The sequence below is a fragment of the Miscanthus floridulus genome, chromosome 2, assembly GCF_019320115.1.
Source record: "Miscanthus floridulus cultivar M001 chromosome 2, ASM1932011v1, whole genome shotgun sequence".
NCBI classification, from domain to species: domain Eukaryota; kingdom Viridiplantae; phylum Streptophyta; class Magnoliopsida; order Poales; family Poaceae; genus Miscanthus; species Miscanthus floridulus.
Genome location: NC_089581.1, coordinates 4,152,022 through 4,171,779, shown reverse-complemented (window position 1 = coordinate 4,171,779; position 19,758 = coordinate 4,152,022). Strand labels below are relative to the sequence as shown.

Here is a 19,758-nt window from a genome sequence, read left to right as displayed (position 1 = left end):
TCTATTGCCTCGCCTCGCGGTACCCATCGCTAACTAGGCACGCCACACAGGAGCGAAGGATGATTAAGCCCAGAAGAAAAGATCACCAGGAGATTAAGCCCGGAAGAAAAGATCAGCGACTAGATTAGTCATTATGATAGTTGATGATGAAGGGCAAATTTGGGCCTCTAATGTAAGTTGGAGGAAGGCAAAGCTCTATTGCAAGTGGACTCCAATTTGTCATGCAATGTTCAAGGCAAAGCTCCATTGTAAATGAAGTCCAATTCGTCATGCACATGCTGTCTAGCTTTTTGTGAAGTGTCATCCAGGTCCATATAAACACATTACCGTCTACATAAACTTGTTAAAATGTGACATGTAGGTTCAAAATGTCCAAAATACTGCAAAATCAAGCAGCATACTGCATACTACTATATAGATAATACACGGGCCGCATAAAAAAAGCAAGCTCGGCCAGCCAGCCAAAACATCACAAATGCTTGCGCATCCCTCACCCTGTACAAAACTTCATCTGATTATTTACAGCCGCATAGGGAACCCTAGCTGATAAAATGCTCTCATGTACAGCTGAAGAAACCAGCAGAGCTTACCAGCTGTGACAAGAAACAAACTAATGTACAATGATCTCTCAGCTTATTTTGCAATTTAACTACACAGACGTGTGTACACTTATTTCCCATGTTTCTTTCTCTTTGCAACAATTCTCTTCGTATAGAAAATCCATCCTAGAACATAAGACAATGTTCTCCATCCTCTATATGCCGCCTTAGGCTTTGAGATGGTCGCAATGAAGCCTTTCAGTGCAGCTCCAAGATCTTGTGTGTCAAAGGATATGCTGGGATCTACACTGCTGTAATAGCTTTCACTGAGTGAGGGATGGGTGGTGCAGTCATCATATACCAAAGAGTTGGAGAACTTATCCAGTGACTGAAATTCTTGGGGTACTTCATGGCCCCCAACTGGGGGCAACACCGATTGAAATTGATTAGCACTGGTTTCTTCGGTCTCCAATACACAAGGGTCTAAAGCACTTGATGGCTCCATTGAGAAAATGTCAGGTGATGGTATGGTCGAATGGCTCAAACTAAATTCATCAGTAGAAACTTGCGTGGGAAACTGGTTATATTGATTTTCACGCAAAGATGGAGATCTCATATTGAATGGCTGTGAAGGGTTCTCCACAAGCGTTTCATTGTCACATGTAAAGACATCCTTCCAGTGTTCATATGCTTGCTTCACTGCTGCACGTGCTTCAGCCTGAAAATAGCAAACGTGTAAAAACAGATGGTCCAGATCAGAAAGGGTGGAGGTATAGGGAAAATGGATGAACTTGTTCAAAGGAAACTTAGAAAGCGATGCAACATGGTTACCTTCTCCTTTTCAGTAAGGTCATCAACAGAAACATATTTATCAGATATTAAACCTCTTACTTCTCCAACTACATTGAATACAACACCAGCTTTGTTTAGACTGTCAGGATAGTAGTGATGCACTTTGTCAGTTAGAACACATGTTTTTGCATGTTCCACAGTTGCCTCCCACATCTTTGCTGACATGCCACCACCTAATATCTGCATGATTTGGACATAAAGCAGGGTTAATCTTTGCTGAAATGCAACCACCATAGGCAACGATACGCAGAACATCAGAAGAACAACATGAGACAAGAAAAATACCTTTCGAAGCCTCGAAGCATCAAGATTTAATAAGGTGAGAAAATCTTTGACAGTGCAAATGCTTTCTCTATTCAAACGCTTGTGAAAAGCACCTTCCTTGCCAATTTTCTCCAGGCGCCAGACTTCATCTTCAAGAAATGGTGGGTGGTGCTTCTTGTACACTGGTCAATAGGAGATAATCAATTAAATTATATACCATTTTGGGCAATGGAGAAATAGCATGTCTCATCATTCAATTGGAAAGGTAGATCAGTAGGATATCAAAACCCCTCACTTAAGGAAACATACTACAAAACTAAGTCTAGAGGGGGGAAAACGAGACCAGCCTAGGAGGAACTAGGCGGTTTTTCATTAAGAAGAAAATAGGCACCCAAATTTGAGTTCAAGAGGATTCAAACCTTGGTGGTTGGGATACTGGATGCATGACCACACCTTCCACCCCAACTAGTCTTCCATAACTAAGTCTAGACTCTAGAGGACAACAAGGAGTTAATTTATATTTTTCATCTAATTGTTGAATTAAGTGCCACTACGCCAAATCGTTCGTGAGCCTAGAATGAACCCAGCAGAGCAAGAAGCCAAGAAAGTAAAAGGATAGCTTGGGCATTGAAATTTAAAAAATCCAATCATAAACTCACATTCTCCTCGATGATCCTTAACCACAAATGATTCAGTTTTTGCTTCCCGTACTCTTACACCATTGAAACAACCATCCTCAGTTCTTGCACCCAGCTTGAACTTTCGGCTCCGTGTCCAGCTGGAGTTATCTGTGAAAGAAAGTTCCCCTGATGTTCCAATGCCATCAACAAGGGCAATGAATACATCCCCAGAAATCAAGGGCCTTTTGCCTTCTCTTTCTTTAACAATGTTATTGTTAAATTCCTGAGCTGTCCAGTCATCATCTTCTCCACTTTCAAAATCCCCCTCCAGAACTACAATCTCGACCTTTATCTGGAACTCCTTGCCTGGTGCTACAATTTGTCTTGTCAAAGCGTCGACTAGAGCAATAGTTATACTTAAGGAGCCCTCTCCTTCAATCTTGGATCCAGTAAATATTGGGAGAGAAAGTCTAGTCATGAACTGCAGCTGCAAATTCTTTGACACACATGGAACATTGTCTGTGACACTTCTAATGAGAAATTAGAAATAAACTCATTAGAGATACAGCAACAATAACAAATCATGTTGGTTGTCAAAAGCAGTGTTAAAACTCCATACCTTGCCATCATAGAGGCATGATTTGCAAAAGCTGACTCAATTTCTTCTTTTACCTAGAAATGAATAAACTATCAAAACCGTTGGTAGCAGTAGATGGCTGAAACAAACAAATGGTGGTTCCAGGTGAACCTATGTTGTAGTCCACTGTAAAACTATCACTGAACTGGAATGGCTGGACACAGAATGAAAACAGGGACACGAAGCTTTATTTTGTAGGGTTGGAATCATTCTGGACACAATCATGAGAGCAAGCCTATACAGCTATTAATACGATACAGATAAAAGCCTAGCTTCTCAAGTAGTAGTTTGGGAGGTAAAGAAGAACTCGCTGGTGTGAGCTTGAAACCTAAAGCATGTTAATTCTTATCCAATCTGCAGGTTTGTAGGGCTCTAATAAATTAAGTTGGAAATGGTTGGGGGGGCAACTTAGGCATGTTTGCAACTTCTGAATTAGTCAACTGATTGAATGACCCAAAATCAAGATGAGAGTGTCATCAACAACAGATACAGATGGGATTGCAACAGTACTATGTATCGTCAATGCAACCAACAGAAGGAAAGATAAACAACCTAGAGGGCACACATCATACCAACTATTCAATCCTAAGAATTTTCATTCAACGCACAGAAGCGAGAAATTGGCCACGTAGTAAATAAATAGTAATAACAGACAAAAGGCGGTCTCACCACTCTCCTGATGAGGGGCTCGAGCGCAATTAAAAACTTCTCGATGTTGGTGTTCCGCATCACCTCCGTGATCACACTGCAAGGGGAACAATCCAAGTCACCACGGCATCGAGTCAGAGAGCGCCGCGCACGAATCGGTGCGACCCAATCGAGAGCGCGAGGGGAGGCGAACTCACTCGCGAAGGGCGATCCTCTGCCGCTTCGGCTCGCCGGGGCGCTGGGGCAGGGAGGATGATGATGAGCTCCCACCGGGCTCGCCTCCTCCGCCGCTGGCGCGCCGGGGTCCGTCGCTCTCATCCGGCTGCCTCTTCTGCGACATCTCCGACAGCCACGCCACGCCTTGGCCTCGATCGATCGCCGCTTGGTTCGGCTCGCCCACACCGCGTCGCAACCGCGGCTTGACCTACCTCCGCGCCGTACAAGAGGCGCACCACGCGTTCGGCAGGGGCATTTAGATATTTATTATTATTATTATTATTACTACGGATGACATCTTTCACTGTGTTATACATGAATTATTAACATGATATTTTTTATATCATTTACATTATTATATTATAATGATGATAAATACGTAAATAATCCGTTCGCTTCCATGGACATGTTTTTTTTTCGCTTCTAGAAAATGACTGACCTGAGGCTGCGCTGCGCTGGTGGGCCATCGGGGCCGTCCGGCGCACGACAGGTCCACTCGGAGGCAGGCCGGCGTTCTTTAACAGCCTAGTCGTAGTGGTTTACTTGATTGATTGATCGATTCGAATATGTTTGCTTTGCTCCGTTCAAGATTCAGGCCTCGTTTAGATCGTGAAAAAATTTCAACCCGATAAATAGTAGCACTTTCGTCTTATTTGACAAATATTGTCCAATCGTGGACCAACTAGGCTCAAAAGATTCATCTCGTGATTTCCAACTAAACTGTGTAATTAGTTATTTTTTTACCTACATTTAATACTCCATGCAAGCGGCTAAAAATTGATGTGATGGAGAGAGAGTGAAAAAACTTGGAATTTTGATTGCATCTAAACAAGGCGTCAGCCACAATTCCTGACCTGTGACCAAGCTAAAATAAGCTTGCAATCCGTCAATCAAAACAAAAAATTTATATAAACTTTGCAATCATGGAGTAACACGATATCGATGCGTTGAACCTGGACAACCTGTAGCCTGTAGGCGTCGATGAAACCTACACAATTATGAATTGGCGATTGCAGGCAGCTCTTTTTCACCGCCGTAATAACGGCCAAGAGCTCGATCAGATCGAGATATGGCAAATGGAGGAACAGTAAATGGTATCACTATGCACTCATAACAGGACAGGGGTGTAGCGATAAAGATGTCACTGCTCGATGGGTAGACATGACACGTTCCCTCCCAAGATAAGCACATGCCAGTGCCAAAGGATGTGTATGGTCAAAGAGAGGTTAATTAAGCGAAAGACCGGGCGTGAAACCGATACATACAACTGATGGAAGCAGTCCAATGATGGGTGAAGAGACAATCTGCCTGTTCTTGATTTCAACCAAGGCTTATCAGCTAGCCAACAGTGTTTTTTTCTCGCAACAAACCAACACCAGCCGGACTTATCAGCCCACAAGCCAACCAACCAACAAGCCGAATGACTCCTCAATCCTCATGATTATACAACTACTGTTAACCCGCACAAGTCCTGCGAGGGATACGTGGATTTCTGTAGCTCTATGAACCCAACCGCAGGTTTCTTGTCGAAACAACAGCCACAACAGCGCACATGGATTTGTAAAGGCAATCCTTTTCAGACAGCGATTCCCAGCAGCGAGATCTGCTCTTGCTTCAAAAACTACGTCGGTTCCATCCAGACTTTAGCAGCACCTGACTAAAAGCACGGATGCAAGAAATATCATCCCCATGAAGAGACAAATGCTTTTCAGATAGGATTAGGTCAAATCTCAAATCTCAATGCCCTGGACAAAATGCTCTTGATAGCTCAGATTTGACCCATGGAACTATGCGATGGAAAAGATAAGCAGCAGGATAATGTTGAAGGAGCAGTTCTAAGGGGGTGTTTGGTTGAGCTGTGGCTGTGGGAAAAAGCTGCTGTGGGCTGTGAGCTGTGAGAAAGCTGCTGTGGGCTGTGAGCTGTAGAAAAGCTGAAAGTTGTTTGGTTAAACAAGTATAAAATATATCTTCTATCTTTATCTCTCTTGAAACAACTATGGAAAAGCTTTTTATTCCACTAATTTCGAAAAGCAGAAAGCCAAAAGCCAAAAGCAGGGTCAAACCAGCTTTCAAAAATAAACTACGGAAAAACAGCTGCTTCTGAAAAAGCAGCATCCAAAAGCAGCCCCTTTGGTTGAGCTTTTGGCTTTTGAGGCCAAAAGCCAAAGCCAAAAGCTCAACCAAACACCCCCTAAGTGATTGACCAATGTGTATCATATAAAACTCGAAAAATTGAGCCAAACGATTTACAGCTAAAAGTCACCATGAGGGCTAATGGTGTGACAGCACCATGTTGTGAAGCCTAATTTCGTCCTGAGCAGTATCAGTATCAACGCTATTTTTTGTTCTGAAACGGGTACCACAGCTATAAATAACATTCATCAGAATAACGACAATCAACCAATTTGAAATCCAATGTAACCATTTGGTGATATCACAGAGTATTAGACCTATCCAGCACCAGGAAACAAAAGAAAATGGTACATGTAGAAGCCAACCCACATGCACCGCATAGCATTGCTTGATTATCTATGTTACAACAAATATCGAATCTCAATCTATAGTTGCAATCAATAACAACCTCTTGCTTCTTAAGTGATAGGTAGAGCTGCCGCCATATGAACACAAAAAAGACAATAATATTCAACTCGATCAATGAATTGTTCATGGATTATCACCTCTATATATGATCAACTATCCAAGGACAATCGAGAAGCTTGTGGCACTCTAGACTCTAATTAAGTAACTTGTCAGCACTCTACTACAGCATAAAATCGATTTGTGATGGAACACTTGATGTACTAACATTCTCAACCAAATCACATGGACAATCAATCTATTAGTTGCTTCAACGCACCTATGTCATCACAATACCACTACTAAAGGAGGTATATCTATATAGAACAAGAGATAGATACTAACATAACTGTTCTCCTTGCATAGAACACCCCCCCCCCCCCCCCCCCACACCCCCCACCCCAGTGCACATGCCCATACCTCATACCTCGATTCCCTATTTGTAGAAATGCCAGATTGCAAATTAATTGTGTAACCCAAATAGAGACATTGTAATTTGAATCTTGATGCCAAATGCAGGCCGCAGCACATGTCCGCAGTCTTGTAACATATGCACATTTTGTCTGAACCAATTCATCTAGGAACTACAACAGTCCATGTATTATCTGCTTGTGAATGTGAATCATTAGCCAAGATGCAAAATTAATCAACAAAATGAAACACTACATTCAGTCATTCAAAGTGGCTAAATGCATATTGTGGGATCTAGTTTGACTAATGATAAGCAATCTCACCCAGGAAGAAAGGATGCCACAAACCCTATGAACGGTGAAGTCTGGACAGGAACACAGGTGAGGTGGTCTTCATCACATGCATTTTAGTGGCATGAGGTGGTTATACTAATTATTAGCTTATGAGGGATGAGATGATGGTGGATCAATCCATTCCATTCCAAAAAGGGCGTACCCAGTGCAAAGAGCTCCCGCTCTGTGCGGGGTCTGGGGAAGGGTGTCAGTGGCAAGCCTTACCCTCGCCTGTGCAATGCGAGGAGACCGCGACTCGAACCCGGGACCTTCCGGTCACAGGCGGTAAGACTCTACCGCTTGCACTAGGCCCGCCCTTCCACCAAACACCCCATTAGGAGTGAGAGTATGATGGACTACCCCACTCCTCAACCAAACACCCCATTAATCTACTAGTCACCGCAACACACCTATATCATGACAATGCCACTACTCAAGAAGGTATAACTAAAAGAGTGGCATATAGAGAACGAGAAGCTACCACAACTGTTGATGTTGCATAGAAACAATAACCAAACCATTCCCTGTTTGCAAGATGCGAGATTCCAAACTAATAATGTGACTCAAATAAGTACATTGTAACTTGAATAATGCCAAATGCAGTCAGCAACACATCTATGCAGTCACGTGCTATATGCCCATTTTGTCTGAATCATTATCCCTTTGTGAATTATAATCATAAGCCAAAGTCACAAATTTAGTCAACAGAAGGAAATGCTACATTCAGGCATTCACAACGGCTGCATACTACGGGATCTAGTCGACTAACTGACAAGCAGTCTCATCGGGGAAGAAAGGGATATCACAAACCCTAGGGACGGCGAAGGCCGGAGGGGAACATCGACGCAGTTGCCGGGGCCGGCCCCGCGGCGCCGTTGCTCACGGGGGAGGAAACCGCGGCGGCGGCTGCGGCTGCGGCGGTTGGGAGAGCAGCGGAGGAGAGCTCGCGAACGAGGGAGGCCAGGGCCTCGGGGTTGGCGCCGCGGTCGCAGAGCGCCATGAGCAGCGACAAGGTGTGGCGGTCAAGGCCGGTGTCGAGGATCTGGGACATCTGAAACGCCAGCTCCAGGGACTCCTTCGCCTGCCTCGCCGCCGCCGCCTCCGTCTCCATCTCCATCTCCGGCGGCGCCGTCGCTTCCAGCCTCTGGTAGGTGGTAGCTTGGGCTCTGCCGCTCTGGCTCCCGGGTTCGAATACTCTGGGCAGTAGCACGGCGGCTGGTGGAAGAAACCAATCGAAAGGCCTGGCTCCACATACCAGTGGCTTCGTTTAGTGGCTGCCCCACATGACAGTGGATCCATTTTGTGATTTCCCAGCTCTTCCTTGTTTGAACATGAAAGTCACTTCAATATCTGAGATTCGGCATCATACAGATAGATACAGATAAAAGCAACAAAAAATTCAAGTGACATTTGGCACGGCGACCCTGTATAAGAAAAGAAATCACACTACAGGCACTATTTCCCTCATCAGGAGAGGGTATCAACAGTTGACATGATTCACTAACAGTGACTTATCAGGCTAACGAAGTAACGAGGCTATCATGTTTTACAGAGTTGAGCTAGACGTACAAGGATGTCATACACAGCAAGTGAGCGGCAAACAACACACCCATAAGCTCATTCTCCCTACAACGTGCTAAAATCCTGAAATGCAACTGACGTTCAGCATTGTCTGTCATCTGTCAAGCTTGCAGTAGCTAGCGGCTCACAAGTTTCAGACAAATTTCAGGCAAGATGTGAATCTGCAGTAGCATCCACCGTGGATAACTGAACTCACCTTTTCACAAGGACCATGCATAACTGAAGCCAGCCGCGCTCTGCAAAAATGCGAATGGATGTGCCATAGTACTGAGACGGAGATCTGAATGAGCAAACTCCCAAAATATGGCTGTTATTCTGGATCCCGTCTCCCCTTGTTCAGACCGATGGCATCACAACTGCAGATGCGAAGGGTAGCAGCTCCTGAGAACTCACAATGCGAGAAGCTCTGACTCCTTTTCCTCTACCAACGGTTCGTCTGGCAAATGGCTGGTACCATTTTCCAATTGGTCCTCCCTTGTATATATCTTGGAACCAGGAGACGGCAAACGGGAGTTCGTCATGGGGACAAAACCAGCTGCAGGAGATCCATTTGAGGAATCTACGGCTGACTGCAGCTTTTTCAACTGGGACTTCAAGCATATGATTCGTCCCTTGTTCCATTTTGGGAAGTGGAAGGATGCTGATAGTGTATCATTTAGAAAGGAGTAGACAACTTTGGCGGTTGGCAGTCCTCTTGTAATTGTGCTTTTCTCCATTTCACCTCTCCTGGATATTGAAAAACTATCAGACAGACCAAAGCAGGCTAGCAGGAAAATATTCACTGAACTAGACAATTATATGTGAGTGAAGGCAAGATATTGTTCTATGAGAATAAAATTGAAATGACAATTATGGAGTATTGTTATCCTGTGAAAAAGTTCACGTTTCAATTTTGTACTTGCAGTAAAATACCCAATTATACCCTCCAAGGCCCTCTCTTCATGTAAAGTTCAAACGGCAGTATAGGCACTAGCTTAAAATCAAGTTGCACTTCTGTGAATATATCAAGCAAAACAACTGAACTAATTATAGAGCCAATTCAAGAATATACCATAAGAGAGCAACATAAGATGATAATATGAAAGGAACATTTGAGTATTAGGCTGGAAGCTTACAATACAACAACAGATGCTAACTGTGGAAGATCTTCATCTTCTACTAGTCTGTCATAAAGCTTATTGAGCCATACTGATACAGCCACCAGTGCTCCACCTACAGACATCCTGAAATGCAAACTGATAGTGAGTACAGCCTAGCCGAAAGAAAATCAGGTTGCTTAACACAAATACTATGAACGAGACATATAGCATTACCTATGTACATCTAGTGACCAGACGAGCTTGGTATCACGATATAACTCAGGGAAGAGCCCCAATTTTACTGCTTGATCCAGAACTCTTGCAGCTCGGCCCTTCTGACCAAACCACCAAAGCACATCAAGGAGAGTGTTGAAGAATCGTAAACTATAGTCACAGCCTTCCATGGTACTGTTTTCGAGGGCATATTCAACCATTTGCCAGTTGGAGCTATCATCATATTCCCCTTTGATTAGGGAAGCAATTACTTGATGTGTACTACTAGCACGATTTGTTTTCATTTCTTCCAGCAGATCATATGCATCAGACCACCTGAAAAATGAACATTGATTATGGTGTGGTCCAATCACATTGGGTAGAAATAGGGAATGTAGTCTGCACATCAATGTCATATCTGACACCAAATAAGATAATTTCAGAGTATTCTAAGTTATATAAACACAAATACGCTTTGCATCCAAAGCATTGATCGTCTCTTTGACAATAGTTTGGTTTAAACTGATAATTGTGACTATAGGCATTGTGCAGTCGTCCATTAGTTTCCTGAAATCCTTAATAATGTAGACCTGACCATACCTAGATTAATATCCATGGCCAACGTAAGATTGCTAAGCACCAGAAAGAGCACACAAAATAACAGAAGAAACCTATTCCAACACAAAGCATAGAATAAATATGAATTCATACCCAATAGTACCAAAGTGAAAACAGGTGGTACCATGATGTGTGACTCAACACACCATGAAACAACTGCTTCTGAAATTGAGCGCTCAATTGTATTGGTAAGGGTGATTGGGTGAACAAGGATCAGGATCCCTGATCTGATAAATTATTAATCTAAATTCTATTAGCGCTTACCAGCATGCTGTTTGGTGCTCAATTGTTTTTGGAGGCTGAGGGTCAGTTGTTTTTTGCAATTTATGTTACAATTACTTGTTTGAACTTTGATTAGCAATCTAAAATGTAGATGACAAGCACATCAAATCGCAGTTCAGAAATCTATTTTCCTATTTTCCCCCAAAACCAGTTAGTTTCATAAGGAAACATATAACACGTTGTTAATGCAATCTAAGTTTCACTCGAGAACATGCAATGTGCTGTTTGTTATTAAAACCATGAGCAATCTTCCAGAGTGGTGCAGGCCTGGTGCAGTGGTGAGAGTTGTCTCACTGAGTCACCAGGTCGTGGGTTCGAAGCAGCCTCTCTGCAGATTTGCGGGGGGAAGGCTTGCCTCGGTTTTTCCCCTCCCCAGACCCCACTCATGGGGGAGCCTCCGGCACTGGGTCTGCCCCCCTTTTTAATCTTCCAGAGGGAATACAGATTAAGACAACGAACGAGTCCTTCACCATTACCTGTCGTTCCTAGCATATAGTGACAACATCATGCAATAGGCAATGATGCTGGGCACAGTCACGCTAGATTGAAGCTCTTCAAACTGTTCTTTACTCTCATCTATGACCCCTGCTATGCAGTAGGCATTAAGTACCCCCTCAAGGGACCGCTCATCTGGATTAAACCTGGATTTGCGCATGTCCATGTACGCCTTCACTGCATCATCCAATTGTGCGCCCTGGCAATATGCTTCGATGAGGGCATCAAATGAATCTTTGTTTTTCTGAATGCCAGCATTGTTACTCATCCGAGAAAAGATGGCCTCAGCCTCCTGGAAGAGCCCACCCCTAGCATATGCAAACGCAAGAGCATTGTAGGTCTCAAGAGTTGGCAAGCTACCGATTTCGGTCATCATGTTGAAAGCAACATAGGCTTCCTGCATACCGAAAAGGTCACGAATAAATCATTTCATCACAGGTGGGATTACTCAGGGTTAAGATTTTAGGATTTGTTTCCTGACCTCATACATAGCCGCGTGGCCAAGAGCCTCAACCAGGCCAGTGTAGGCATCTGCAGTAGGTACCATTCCTTCTCTGGTCATATATTCAAGAACTTCTCTTGCATCCTTATGGAGGCCACCACGACCACAGGCAGCCATGACATTTTCGCAGGTCACCATATCAGGCTCTACCCCAGTTTCAAGCATATCATGGAAGAGCTCCACCACCTCCTTGAAGAAGCCACCATCCCCGTATACACGGAAGAGCACATTATATGTGGCCGTGTCTGGCGGTACAGCAGTTCTCATCTCACGGAAGAGTTCGCGCACTCCATCAAACCGCCCCTGCCTTCCATAAAGATCGAGCAGGACACGGTAAGTGGCAGCTGTTGGCGCACATCCATCAGCCTGCATCTGCCGCAGCACAGCCACCGCCTCAGCCGTGGCGCCAACACGCGTGTGTGCCTCCATGAGTCCTAGATACGCAGAGGCATCCGCCGTGTTCCCCATGGCAGCCATTTCGGAGAACAGCTCGGCTACACGGGAGAGGTTGCCGGCGCTGGCAAAGGCATCCACAATGTAACGATAAGATACAGTGTCCGGGAAGACGCCGGCCTCAAGCATAGTGCGCAGCAGCATTTCAGACTGATCAGCCAGAGAGCGCACGGCGGCGGCGGCGAGGAGGGTGTTGTAGGTGGTGAGGTCGGGGCGCACGGAGGGGGACGCGTCGTGCCGCATCTCAGCGAAGAGGCCGAGGAGCATGTCGAAGGGGACGGGTGGGTCGGTGGCGCGGGCGCAGGCGGCGAGCACGGTGTTGTAGGTGGCGGCGGTGGGCGCGACCCCCGCGGCCTTCATCTGGTCGAGCAGCGCGCGGGCCTCCTCGTGCAGCGCGTTGCGCGCGTAGGCGGCGATAATGGAGGTGTAGGAGAGCGCGGTGCGCGACTCGGCGGGGAGGTCGTGGAACACCTCGAGGCACTTGTCGAGCAGCGCGGGGCCCTGGCGCCCGAGCACGCCGATGACGATAGCGTGGATGTGCTCGTCGGGGCGGCACCACGACTGGCGCTGCATGTACTTGAAGAGCCGGAGCGAGCGCTGCCAGTCCCCGCGTCGCGAGAACTCGCGGTACACGGCCGCGAAGTCCTGCAGCGTCAGCCGGTGCCGCGCCGTCTCGAGGCAGCGCGCGATGGAGCCCCGCGGCGGCAGGTTGCTCAGCCGGTCGATCAGCGACTCCACCTCGTACGAGTTCCTACCATTCCCCGCGGGCACCAGCTCCTCCCTTCTCGCCGCGGCCGCCGTGGCCCCCGCTCGCTCCAGCACCGCAGGCCCCGCGCCCGCGCCCGCGCCCGCTCGCTCCAGCACCGCAAGCCCACCGCCCGCTCGCTGCAGCACCGGTAGCCTCGAGCCCGCGCCGGCGCCGCCGCGGCTCCACCTCGGCCCGCGCCAGCTCCTCCTGGTCCTCGGGAAGAGGAGGATGTCGCAGTGGTAGGACGACGACGCGACGGTGGCGGTGGACACGAGCGCCATCGCCGCGCGCTGAGGGGGTTTAGGATTCCACCACGCCTTGGATTTTGGGGGGAGGGGAGATTTTTGCCTCCGGGGGAAGTGGATAGAATCGCAGCGCGCCCTCTCTCCCGAGCGGGCTGAGCCTGACCAACCTGTCCGCCGTGGCGTCGGTTCAGTTAAAAAGACACTTCCGTTCCGTTCCTATTCTCTCTCACCAGCACGCCGCCGCACGCAACTTGCGACAGGTCAACATCGCGGCGGCATCTCTCATCCAGTCACCCCCAGCGGCCCAGCGACTGCTGTTCCATGGCGGACGGCGCCGGCGACGGCGCGGCGGCGACGGGGAAGCTGGCGGAGCTCCCCAGCGGCACCGAGAAGGGGCTCCCCAGGAGGGGCAAGGTGAGCACTTCGTCCTCCTACGTCTGATTCCAGATTGGGAGAAAAGCCGAGGGTTTGGGAGCGGAGTCCTCGTTTCCTCCGATATGAAACCTAGCGGAGGTGGTGAGGTGCAGGATCCGAGCTCGTTTTGAATATCCATGGCGGCGCCACCGCCGCAAGGTAGTTGCCCGGAAGGGGCGGCGGCGATCCCCATCCTCACTAAAGTTGGATTTAGTAGTTCGGAAATCTGATCCTGAATCAATCTTTGGTACAATTTTCTCAGTAATAAGCACTGAAGTCATTTAACTAACACAATCTAGGTTGGGCTTGGGCAGAAAGAGACATGACGGCCACAATGTCTTGTTGAAGATCTCAAAAGTCCTCAACATGCCCACTAAAAAGAAGTCCTCAGCATACTGAACTATAGTGTGTTATAAGTACTGCATATAGTCACCATGTTGAACTGTTCTGGTGATCATCAATGCCGTTAAATTATGTTGCTGGATATCCTTAATGTAAGAGAGACATATCGGTTGCCAAAATGTTGCATTTACAGGAAATGAATGGCGAGATATTATCCAATTCCACTAAGTGACATTCAACTATTGTGCTCTTTTCGATGTTCACTGCTGGAGTGCTAAAAAGCATATCATCCATTTTGTCATGTACTATTTTTGTTTCATTCTAACCAATTATTGTGCTTGCTTTAAACAGATAGAAAAAATAATATGTGCAATCTATATTTATTTCTGCGAATGTCTATGCTAGTTGTATGACAAAAACTTATTTTTGCAGGCTTCTTCCGGGAGGACATTAAACACTGCACAAATTCCGCTTGTTGCCAGCCATCCAGATGTGTATGAGCCATGTGACGATTCCTTTGCCCTTGTTGATGCACTACTCTCAGACAAAGCACAACTTTTGACACTACAGCCAAGGTTATGTATGGAGGTAGGGTCTGGTAGTGGTTATGTCATCACCTCTCTTGCAATCATGCTCAGGCAATTAGGCTCTGGAGCCCAGTACCTAGCAACTGACATCAACCAACATGCTGCCGAGACAACTCAAGCGACCCTTGAGGCTCATGGGGTGCATGCAGATGTGATTGTTACTGATATCGTGTCTGGTCTTGATAAACGCCTTGCTGGTATGGTTGATGTGGCAGTTGTTAACCCTCCTTATGTGCCAACTCCTGTGGAAGAAGTTGGATGCAAAGGCATTGCTTTGTCTTGGGCAGGAGGTTTGAACGGGCGCCAAGTGATAGACAGGATCCTTCCTGCTGTGCGTGAGATGCTATCAGAAAGAGGGTGGCTGTACATGGTGGCCCTCGAAGATAATGATCCTTCAGATATATGCCATCAGATGAGCGAGATGGGGTATGCATCACGCGTTGTCTTGAAGAGGTGTACTGAAGAGGAGAGCCTTTATGTTCTCAAGTTCTGGCGAGATCCGCATGCTGTTTCAAGTGCGTCTCCTAAATCTTCAGGCTCTGAGTCATGGTTTTCTCAGTTGCCTTTCAAATCCCTTTGGCACAAGAACTCGTAGCATTTCATGGCCTTGCCAGTTCGGGGTCTTCATCAGCTCCAAAATATAGCAAGAAGTCTTTTGCAAATTTGAGATGGCAGTATGTTTAGATGTGTTCGAATGAAATGTTACTGTTGGTTTCTGACTAACTCACTCAGAGTGCAAGAATCATTCTAGCCTGATTAGTTTAAGGCGCAAACGAAAGTACTGAAAGTACTGATCCTTTTTATTTTGGTAGCTTATGTTCTCTTCGTGTGTGTATATATTCTATGTGCTACAGTACTATGTATTCTTTATCTTGGTGCAATTGGAATTTGTGTTTTCTGTATCAATTATTGCATTTAAATGATTATTTAAAGATGAGAGGAAAAGAAGATTTGGACTGCTTTTCTTTAACCCTATACTAGGTAGCGTGCCCGTGCGTTGCTACGGGACAGTAAAACTTTTGTACTAAAAACATAAGGATCGCACGATAAAATAACAATACTATGAAAATGTTAAAGTGACATTTAATCCAAAAAGCAAAATTCGTGAAATTAATATCGTCACGGAGTGCGCGGCGTCGTAGGCTCACCGACTCGGTAAAGGCCGAGCGACAACCTTGTCCATACCTATAACAATCCAAAACTTAATGCATTAACCATGAATTTACGAGTAATCAAGTATGTTTTACAGAAAGAAGAATCGACGTGGTAAAGATAGAAATGATAAATAGATCAACAGAACTATCAGAATTGTCATGAACTTTTTAAGGTTTTTCCTAAGCAGCTAGTTATCAGTTTACTATACAATGTCAAATGATTTGTGCATCCACCGGATAGCAATCTGGACACTAATAGACTTCGATCACATTAGAGAAGTTGCCGTTGCCAGACCTTAATCTTTGTCCAAGAAAATACAAAAGATATGCCCTATAACAATCGTCACCTATGTGGCCGGTGTACAGTAGTCACCGATGGTACTTCTCCTTATCCTTGGTCGCTCTTGGAGGCTGCAACTTCACGTCACCATTGAAATTGTAACATTCAACATTCAAGAAGAGAAGCACTACTGCAACATTCAAGCGGGGTATCAGCATGCTGCAAAAAAATCATTGAATCACAAGGAATCTGATAGAGCAGGGAAGCTTGCACGGGTCAGACGAGAAGAGAAGCACTGGGCGTGATGGGCTGTTATGTGGGCTGAGCATGCCAGAGCTGTAAGTTGCTGCTTGCCCAGCTGGAGTCACGAAAGGGGGAGCCGCCCCTGTGATGTCGATGGAGAGGGGAAGGTTGAAGTAGCTAGATCAGGGGCCGCACCGCCGCTAGGGGCTGCCGAGCACGCGGGTTTGGCCAGGCTGTCGTCAGGGGCCGCGGAGCTCGATGGCCTAGCCGCACCTTGTCGAGCTAGGGAGGAGGAAATGGCATACCTTGTCGATCTGCTCGCTCCTCATCCCGCTCGATCTGCTCGCCCCTCATCTCGCTCGAGGCTCCTTTTGCCTGCCGACCGGATCTGAGGGGGCACCGCCGCCGCCGGTGCCGTTGCGGGGTGGCCACGCCATCGCCCCTACACCTTGCCATGCCTGTCCTAGGAGTCGCCGTAGGTGCCGGTGGCGCGGTGGGACAGGCCAGACCTAATGGCAGAACGTAGAACCCCGGCGTCTGATGCTGAACCTTCCCAACCAGTGAAAACATAAACGAAGTTCAGGTCAAAGTCACATGCAAGCATCACATTTTGAGAAAGAGTTCCTTTTCTATTCCGATACGGTGCTGCTTTACTAGCACTGATTGTGATTGGAACATGAGTCCCATCTATCGCTCCTAAGCAGTTCTGCAAGGAAGAGAAGATGTGCTATTTGTAATTAGTATATATGTAAGAAAAAGGTAAGAATTTTGAAACAGTACATATATTTGTTATATGTACCTGAAAGTAAGGTGCAAAATATAGATTGGTCGATATTTTCCAATGGGTCTCAGATGATGGGGGCTTCACAAAATCAAAAGCCAATGAAGAGATTGCATCAAAGGCTGTTGTGATATGTCTATGTATTGTGTCTACACTGTGCTGAAACATATCATACAATGCAGTAAAACTTGCATTTCGCGCAAGCATGTACATGAACATTGCTAGTTGTTCTTCTACAGTAACCCCTCTTGTACTCTTTAAAAGCCTTCTTGAACTAAGGTAATCTGCAAGTGCTTTGAAAATCCGTGGCTCCATACGCAAATTATGATAAGAACGATGTGGATGGCTCTCAAGAACTTCACGTGTATATTCTGAACCACTAAGCTTTGAAGTGTAACATGGAGTTATTGTTCTAGTTCTGATAGAAGCTAAATATAGCGCCGGAAAAAACAAGCATCATTATTTCATCATCTTCTTCTTCCTCAGATACAGTTTCAGCCATTTTATTATAATCCATATCCACTGACTGGACATATCTATCTGAATTACCTAATGAACCAGGCCATGAGAATTGAGAAAATGGAACATTACAAAACAAAGCATGACCAAATAGCCTATATGTAGCACACCGCACACTTCCTCTGAAGTTATGCACGTGAATGCAAAAACAACAAGAATGCAGGCTGCAGTGTTATCCTAGGCTAGCGCGGCTCTACACAAAATGCACAAGTACTCCCTCCGTTTCCGTTTTCAAATATATGACGTTTATAACAAGCTAATTACTTCATAATATATATCTGAAAAATGAAAATGGAGGGCAGGAGGGGACAGTGAGCTACTTCATAATATATGTATCTTAGATATGTCGTGTGCACTTGCACTCTAGATCAGTTCCTTTCCCTTTCACCTCTTCCAATCGCATATACGTATATGCAGTCATGCACGCACACTACAGATGGCTTACACACACGTTGCTTTAATTTGTTCTTTTCATGAGAAGCTGCATGCTTCTGTTAGGACCAAAATACTCAGCGTCCATGAGCGACAATGTTTGATCGGAGTTCACATGTTCTTAATGCAGCAGCTACAAATCTAACGTACGGCAGCAATGCCATGGGAGCAGCTTCAGCATACATATCATCTACCAAACATATCTAAGATACATGTCTAATGCATAATCAGCAAAACCGATTGGTACCAATTATTCAACCGTGCATTGGGGAAACATACAGAGCTGCCATGGAAACATACAGAGCTAAATTATTCAACTTCAATTTGGTTTCAATTTCAACCGTGCCATTTCACTCCTCATTCAAATAGGTTTCACACATAATCAGCAAGTGCAGGCAAAGAAGCATGTGCAACTGTGGCAGAACCGCCCGAAATAGCGAACTTACGGAGGCGCCCGTCTTCCACCAAATACTAAGCACCCCGAAAGCAAGCTACAGCGAGCGGTGTCCGTCGGGCACACCCCGAGGGAGAACCCGAAAGATCCACATTTTTCCCAATGATCCAATAATAAGAACGGGTTACAATACAAGTCCATTTCATACATATGAGTTTCTCAAAAAGTACATTATTACAATACCAAATACCAGAGTGCGGAATGATAAACAGCGGAATTTAAAAATAACATCTAGCGGTAAGGGGGCGAGGAATCCGTCTGAGCCCACCAGAAGGATCCTCCACACAAGGTACTCTTCAAGCATCACCTGCAACAGGGGTAAATAAACCCTGAGTACACAATGTACTCACAAGACTTATCCGACTAGTGAGAATAATTTTCCGACTCCAAGGAATATGATAAGCTTTATGGCTTGCTGGTTTCTTTTGGTAGAAAGCAATACTAACAGTGAGTCCTTATTTATGTATTATTATTATCAGCCGTATTAAGTTATCATCTAGCCAGTCTATATAAGCATATGTTCTACTTTCAAGCAAAAGTTGAGCAATCAGTTCCATTTCTTCTCCTTTCAACTTTCAGTTCTTACTACGGTGCTAAACATGAGACAAGCCGTACCAGATTGCTCGGCGATTCGCGAATCAATATGCCCAGCTAGGTGCCTTGAAAACACACGCCCCGCTTGTACCCTAGGCACAAGCAGGACTAACCCATCACCCTCCTGTCCCGGGTGTCCAGGTCCCCGTCCAAACTTGGACTTCAAGCCCCCACATCCTGAGTCCTGGACTCAGTGTGGTGCAAGGACCTCCACCACCTCTTCTTCCCATCAGTCGGTCCGGAAAGAGCCGGATCCACGACAAGAGAGCAACAAGCCTTCCCTGCGCCCATACCCAAGTATGCGCTTGGGACAATAAATCTGTGACTTGCCCACGATGCCTTATGCAACGACCGGTCCTTAATCGACACAGACAGGGAAAAAGTGTAACCGAGCTATGCCCTGTTGGCCGCAGGACACACCCCTTTACACCCACCAATACCCAAATCATATCCCTGCTCGATCACCATTTATCTTTCCATCATTTTATCATGAGTGTTCATATTTTATTACCTATTTGCGAGTAACGACAGGTTACTCACGCTACCGATATCCTGAGCATAGCAGCTACTCAACCTGTACTAGTAGGACTCATGGGTAGATATATTTATGCATATAGTCTCCATAAAATGCCTGCCACTTAAATGC

The 19,758-nt window shown here is 45.9% G+C and overlaps 4 protein-coding genes across 5 annotated transcripts; 1 reads left to right on the top strand and 3 right to left on the bottom strand.

Moving 5' to 3' along the window:
* Window positions 1-438: 438 nt before the first annotated feature.
* Window positions 439-4,016, bottom strand: LOC136537700 (calmodulin-binding protein 60 A-like). 2 transcript variants are annotated; one of them, XM_066529657.1, is made up of 7 exons: window positions 3,758-4,016; window positions 3,582-3,657; window positions 2,895-2,947; window positions 2,315-2,805; window positions 1,677-1,837; window positions 1,371-1,571; window positions 439-1,257 (listed from the first exon to the last, which is right to left on the bottom strand). In XM_066529657.1, the coding sequence occupies exons 1-7, from the start codon at window positions 3,898-3,900 to the stop codon at window positions 670-672; spliced, it is 1,713 nt and encodes a 570-aa protein (XP_066385754.1). In that variant the 5' UTR covers window positions 3,901-4,016; the 3' UTR covers window positions 439-669. The 2 variants fall into 2 exon arrangements, with proteins under 2 accessions (XP_066385754.1, XP_066385755.1); XM_066529658.1 differs by having other exon boundaries at window positions 2,315-2,802.
* A 3,638-nt stretch (window positions 4,017-7,654) lies between these two features.
* Window positions 7,655-9,002, bottom strand: LOC136515465 (mitotic-spindle organizing protein 1A-like). Its single transcript, XM_066509047.1, has 2 exons — window positions 8,874-9,002; window positions 7,655-8,412 (listed from the first exon to the last, which is right to left on the bottom strand). Exon 2 carries the CDS (start codon window positions 8,211-8,213, stop codon window positions 7,908-7,910), a length of 306 nt encoding a protein of 101 aa, XP_066365144.1. The 5' UTR covers window positions 8,214-8,412; window positions 8,874-9,002; the 3' UTR covers window positions 7,655-7,907.
* LOC136515448 (pentatricopeptide repeat-containing protein At1g74850, chloroplastic-like) lies at window positions 8,495-13,471 on the bottom strand. Its single transcript, XM_066509032.1, has 5 exons — window positions 11,846-13,471; window positions 11,346-11,761; window positions 9,991-10,305; window positions 9,793-9,900; window positions 8,495-9,403 (listed from the first exon to the last, which is right to left on the bottom strand). Exons 1-5 carry the CDS (start codon window positions 13,346-13,348, stop codon window positions 9,067-9,069), a joined length of 2,679 nt encoding a protein of 892 aa, XP_066365129.1. The 5' UTR covers window positions 13,349-13,471; the 3' UTR covers window positions 8,495-9,066.
* Window positions 13,472-13,522: 51 nt separating this feature from the next.
* LOC136515458 (uncharacterized) lies at window positions 13,523-15,555 on the top strand. Its single transcript, XM_066509040.1, has 2 exons — window positions 13,523-13,726; window positions 14,501-15,555. Exons 1-2 carry the CDS (start codon window positions 13,634-13,636, stop codon window positions 15,248-15,250), a joined length of 843 nt encoding a protein of 280 aa, XP_066365137.1. The 5' UTR covers window positions 13,523-13,633; the 3' UTR covers window positions 15,251-15,555.
* The last annotated feature ends 4,203 nt before the right edge of the window (window positions 15,556-19,758 follow it).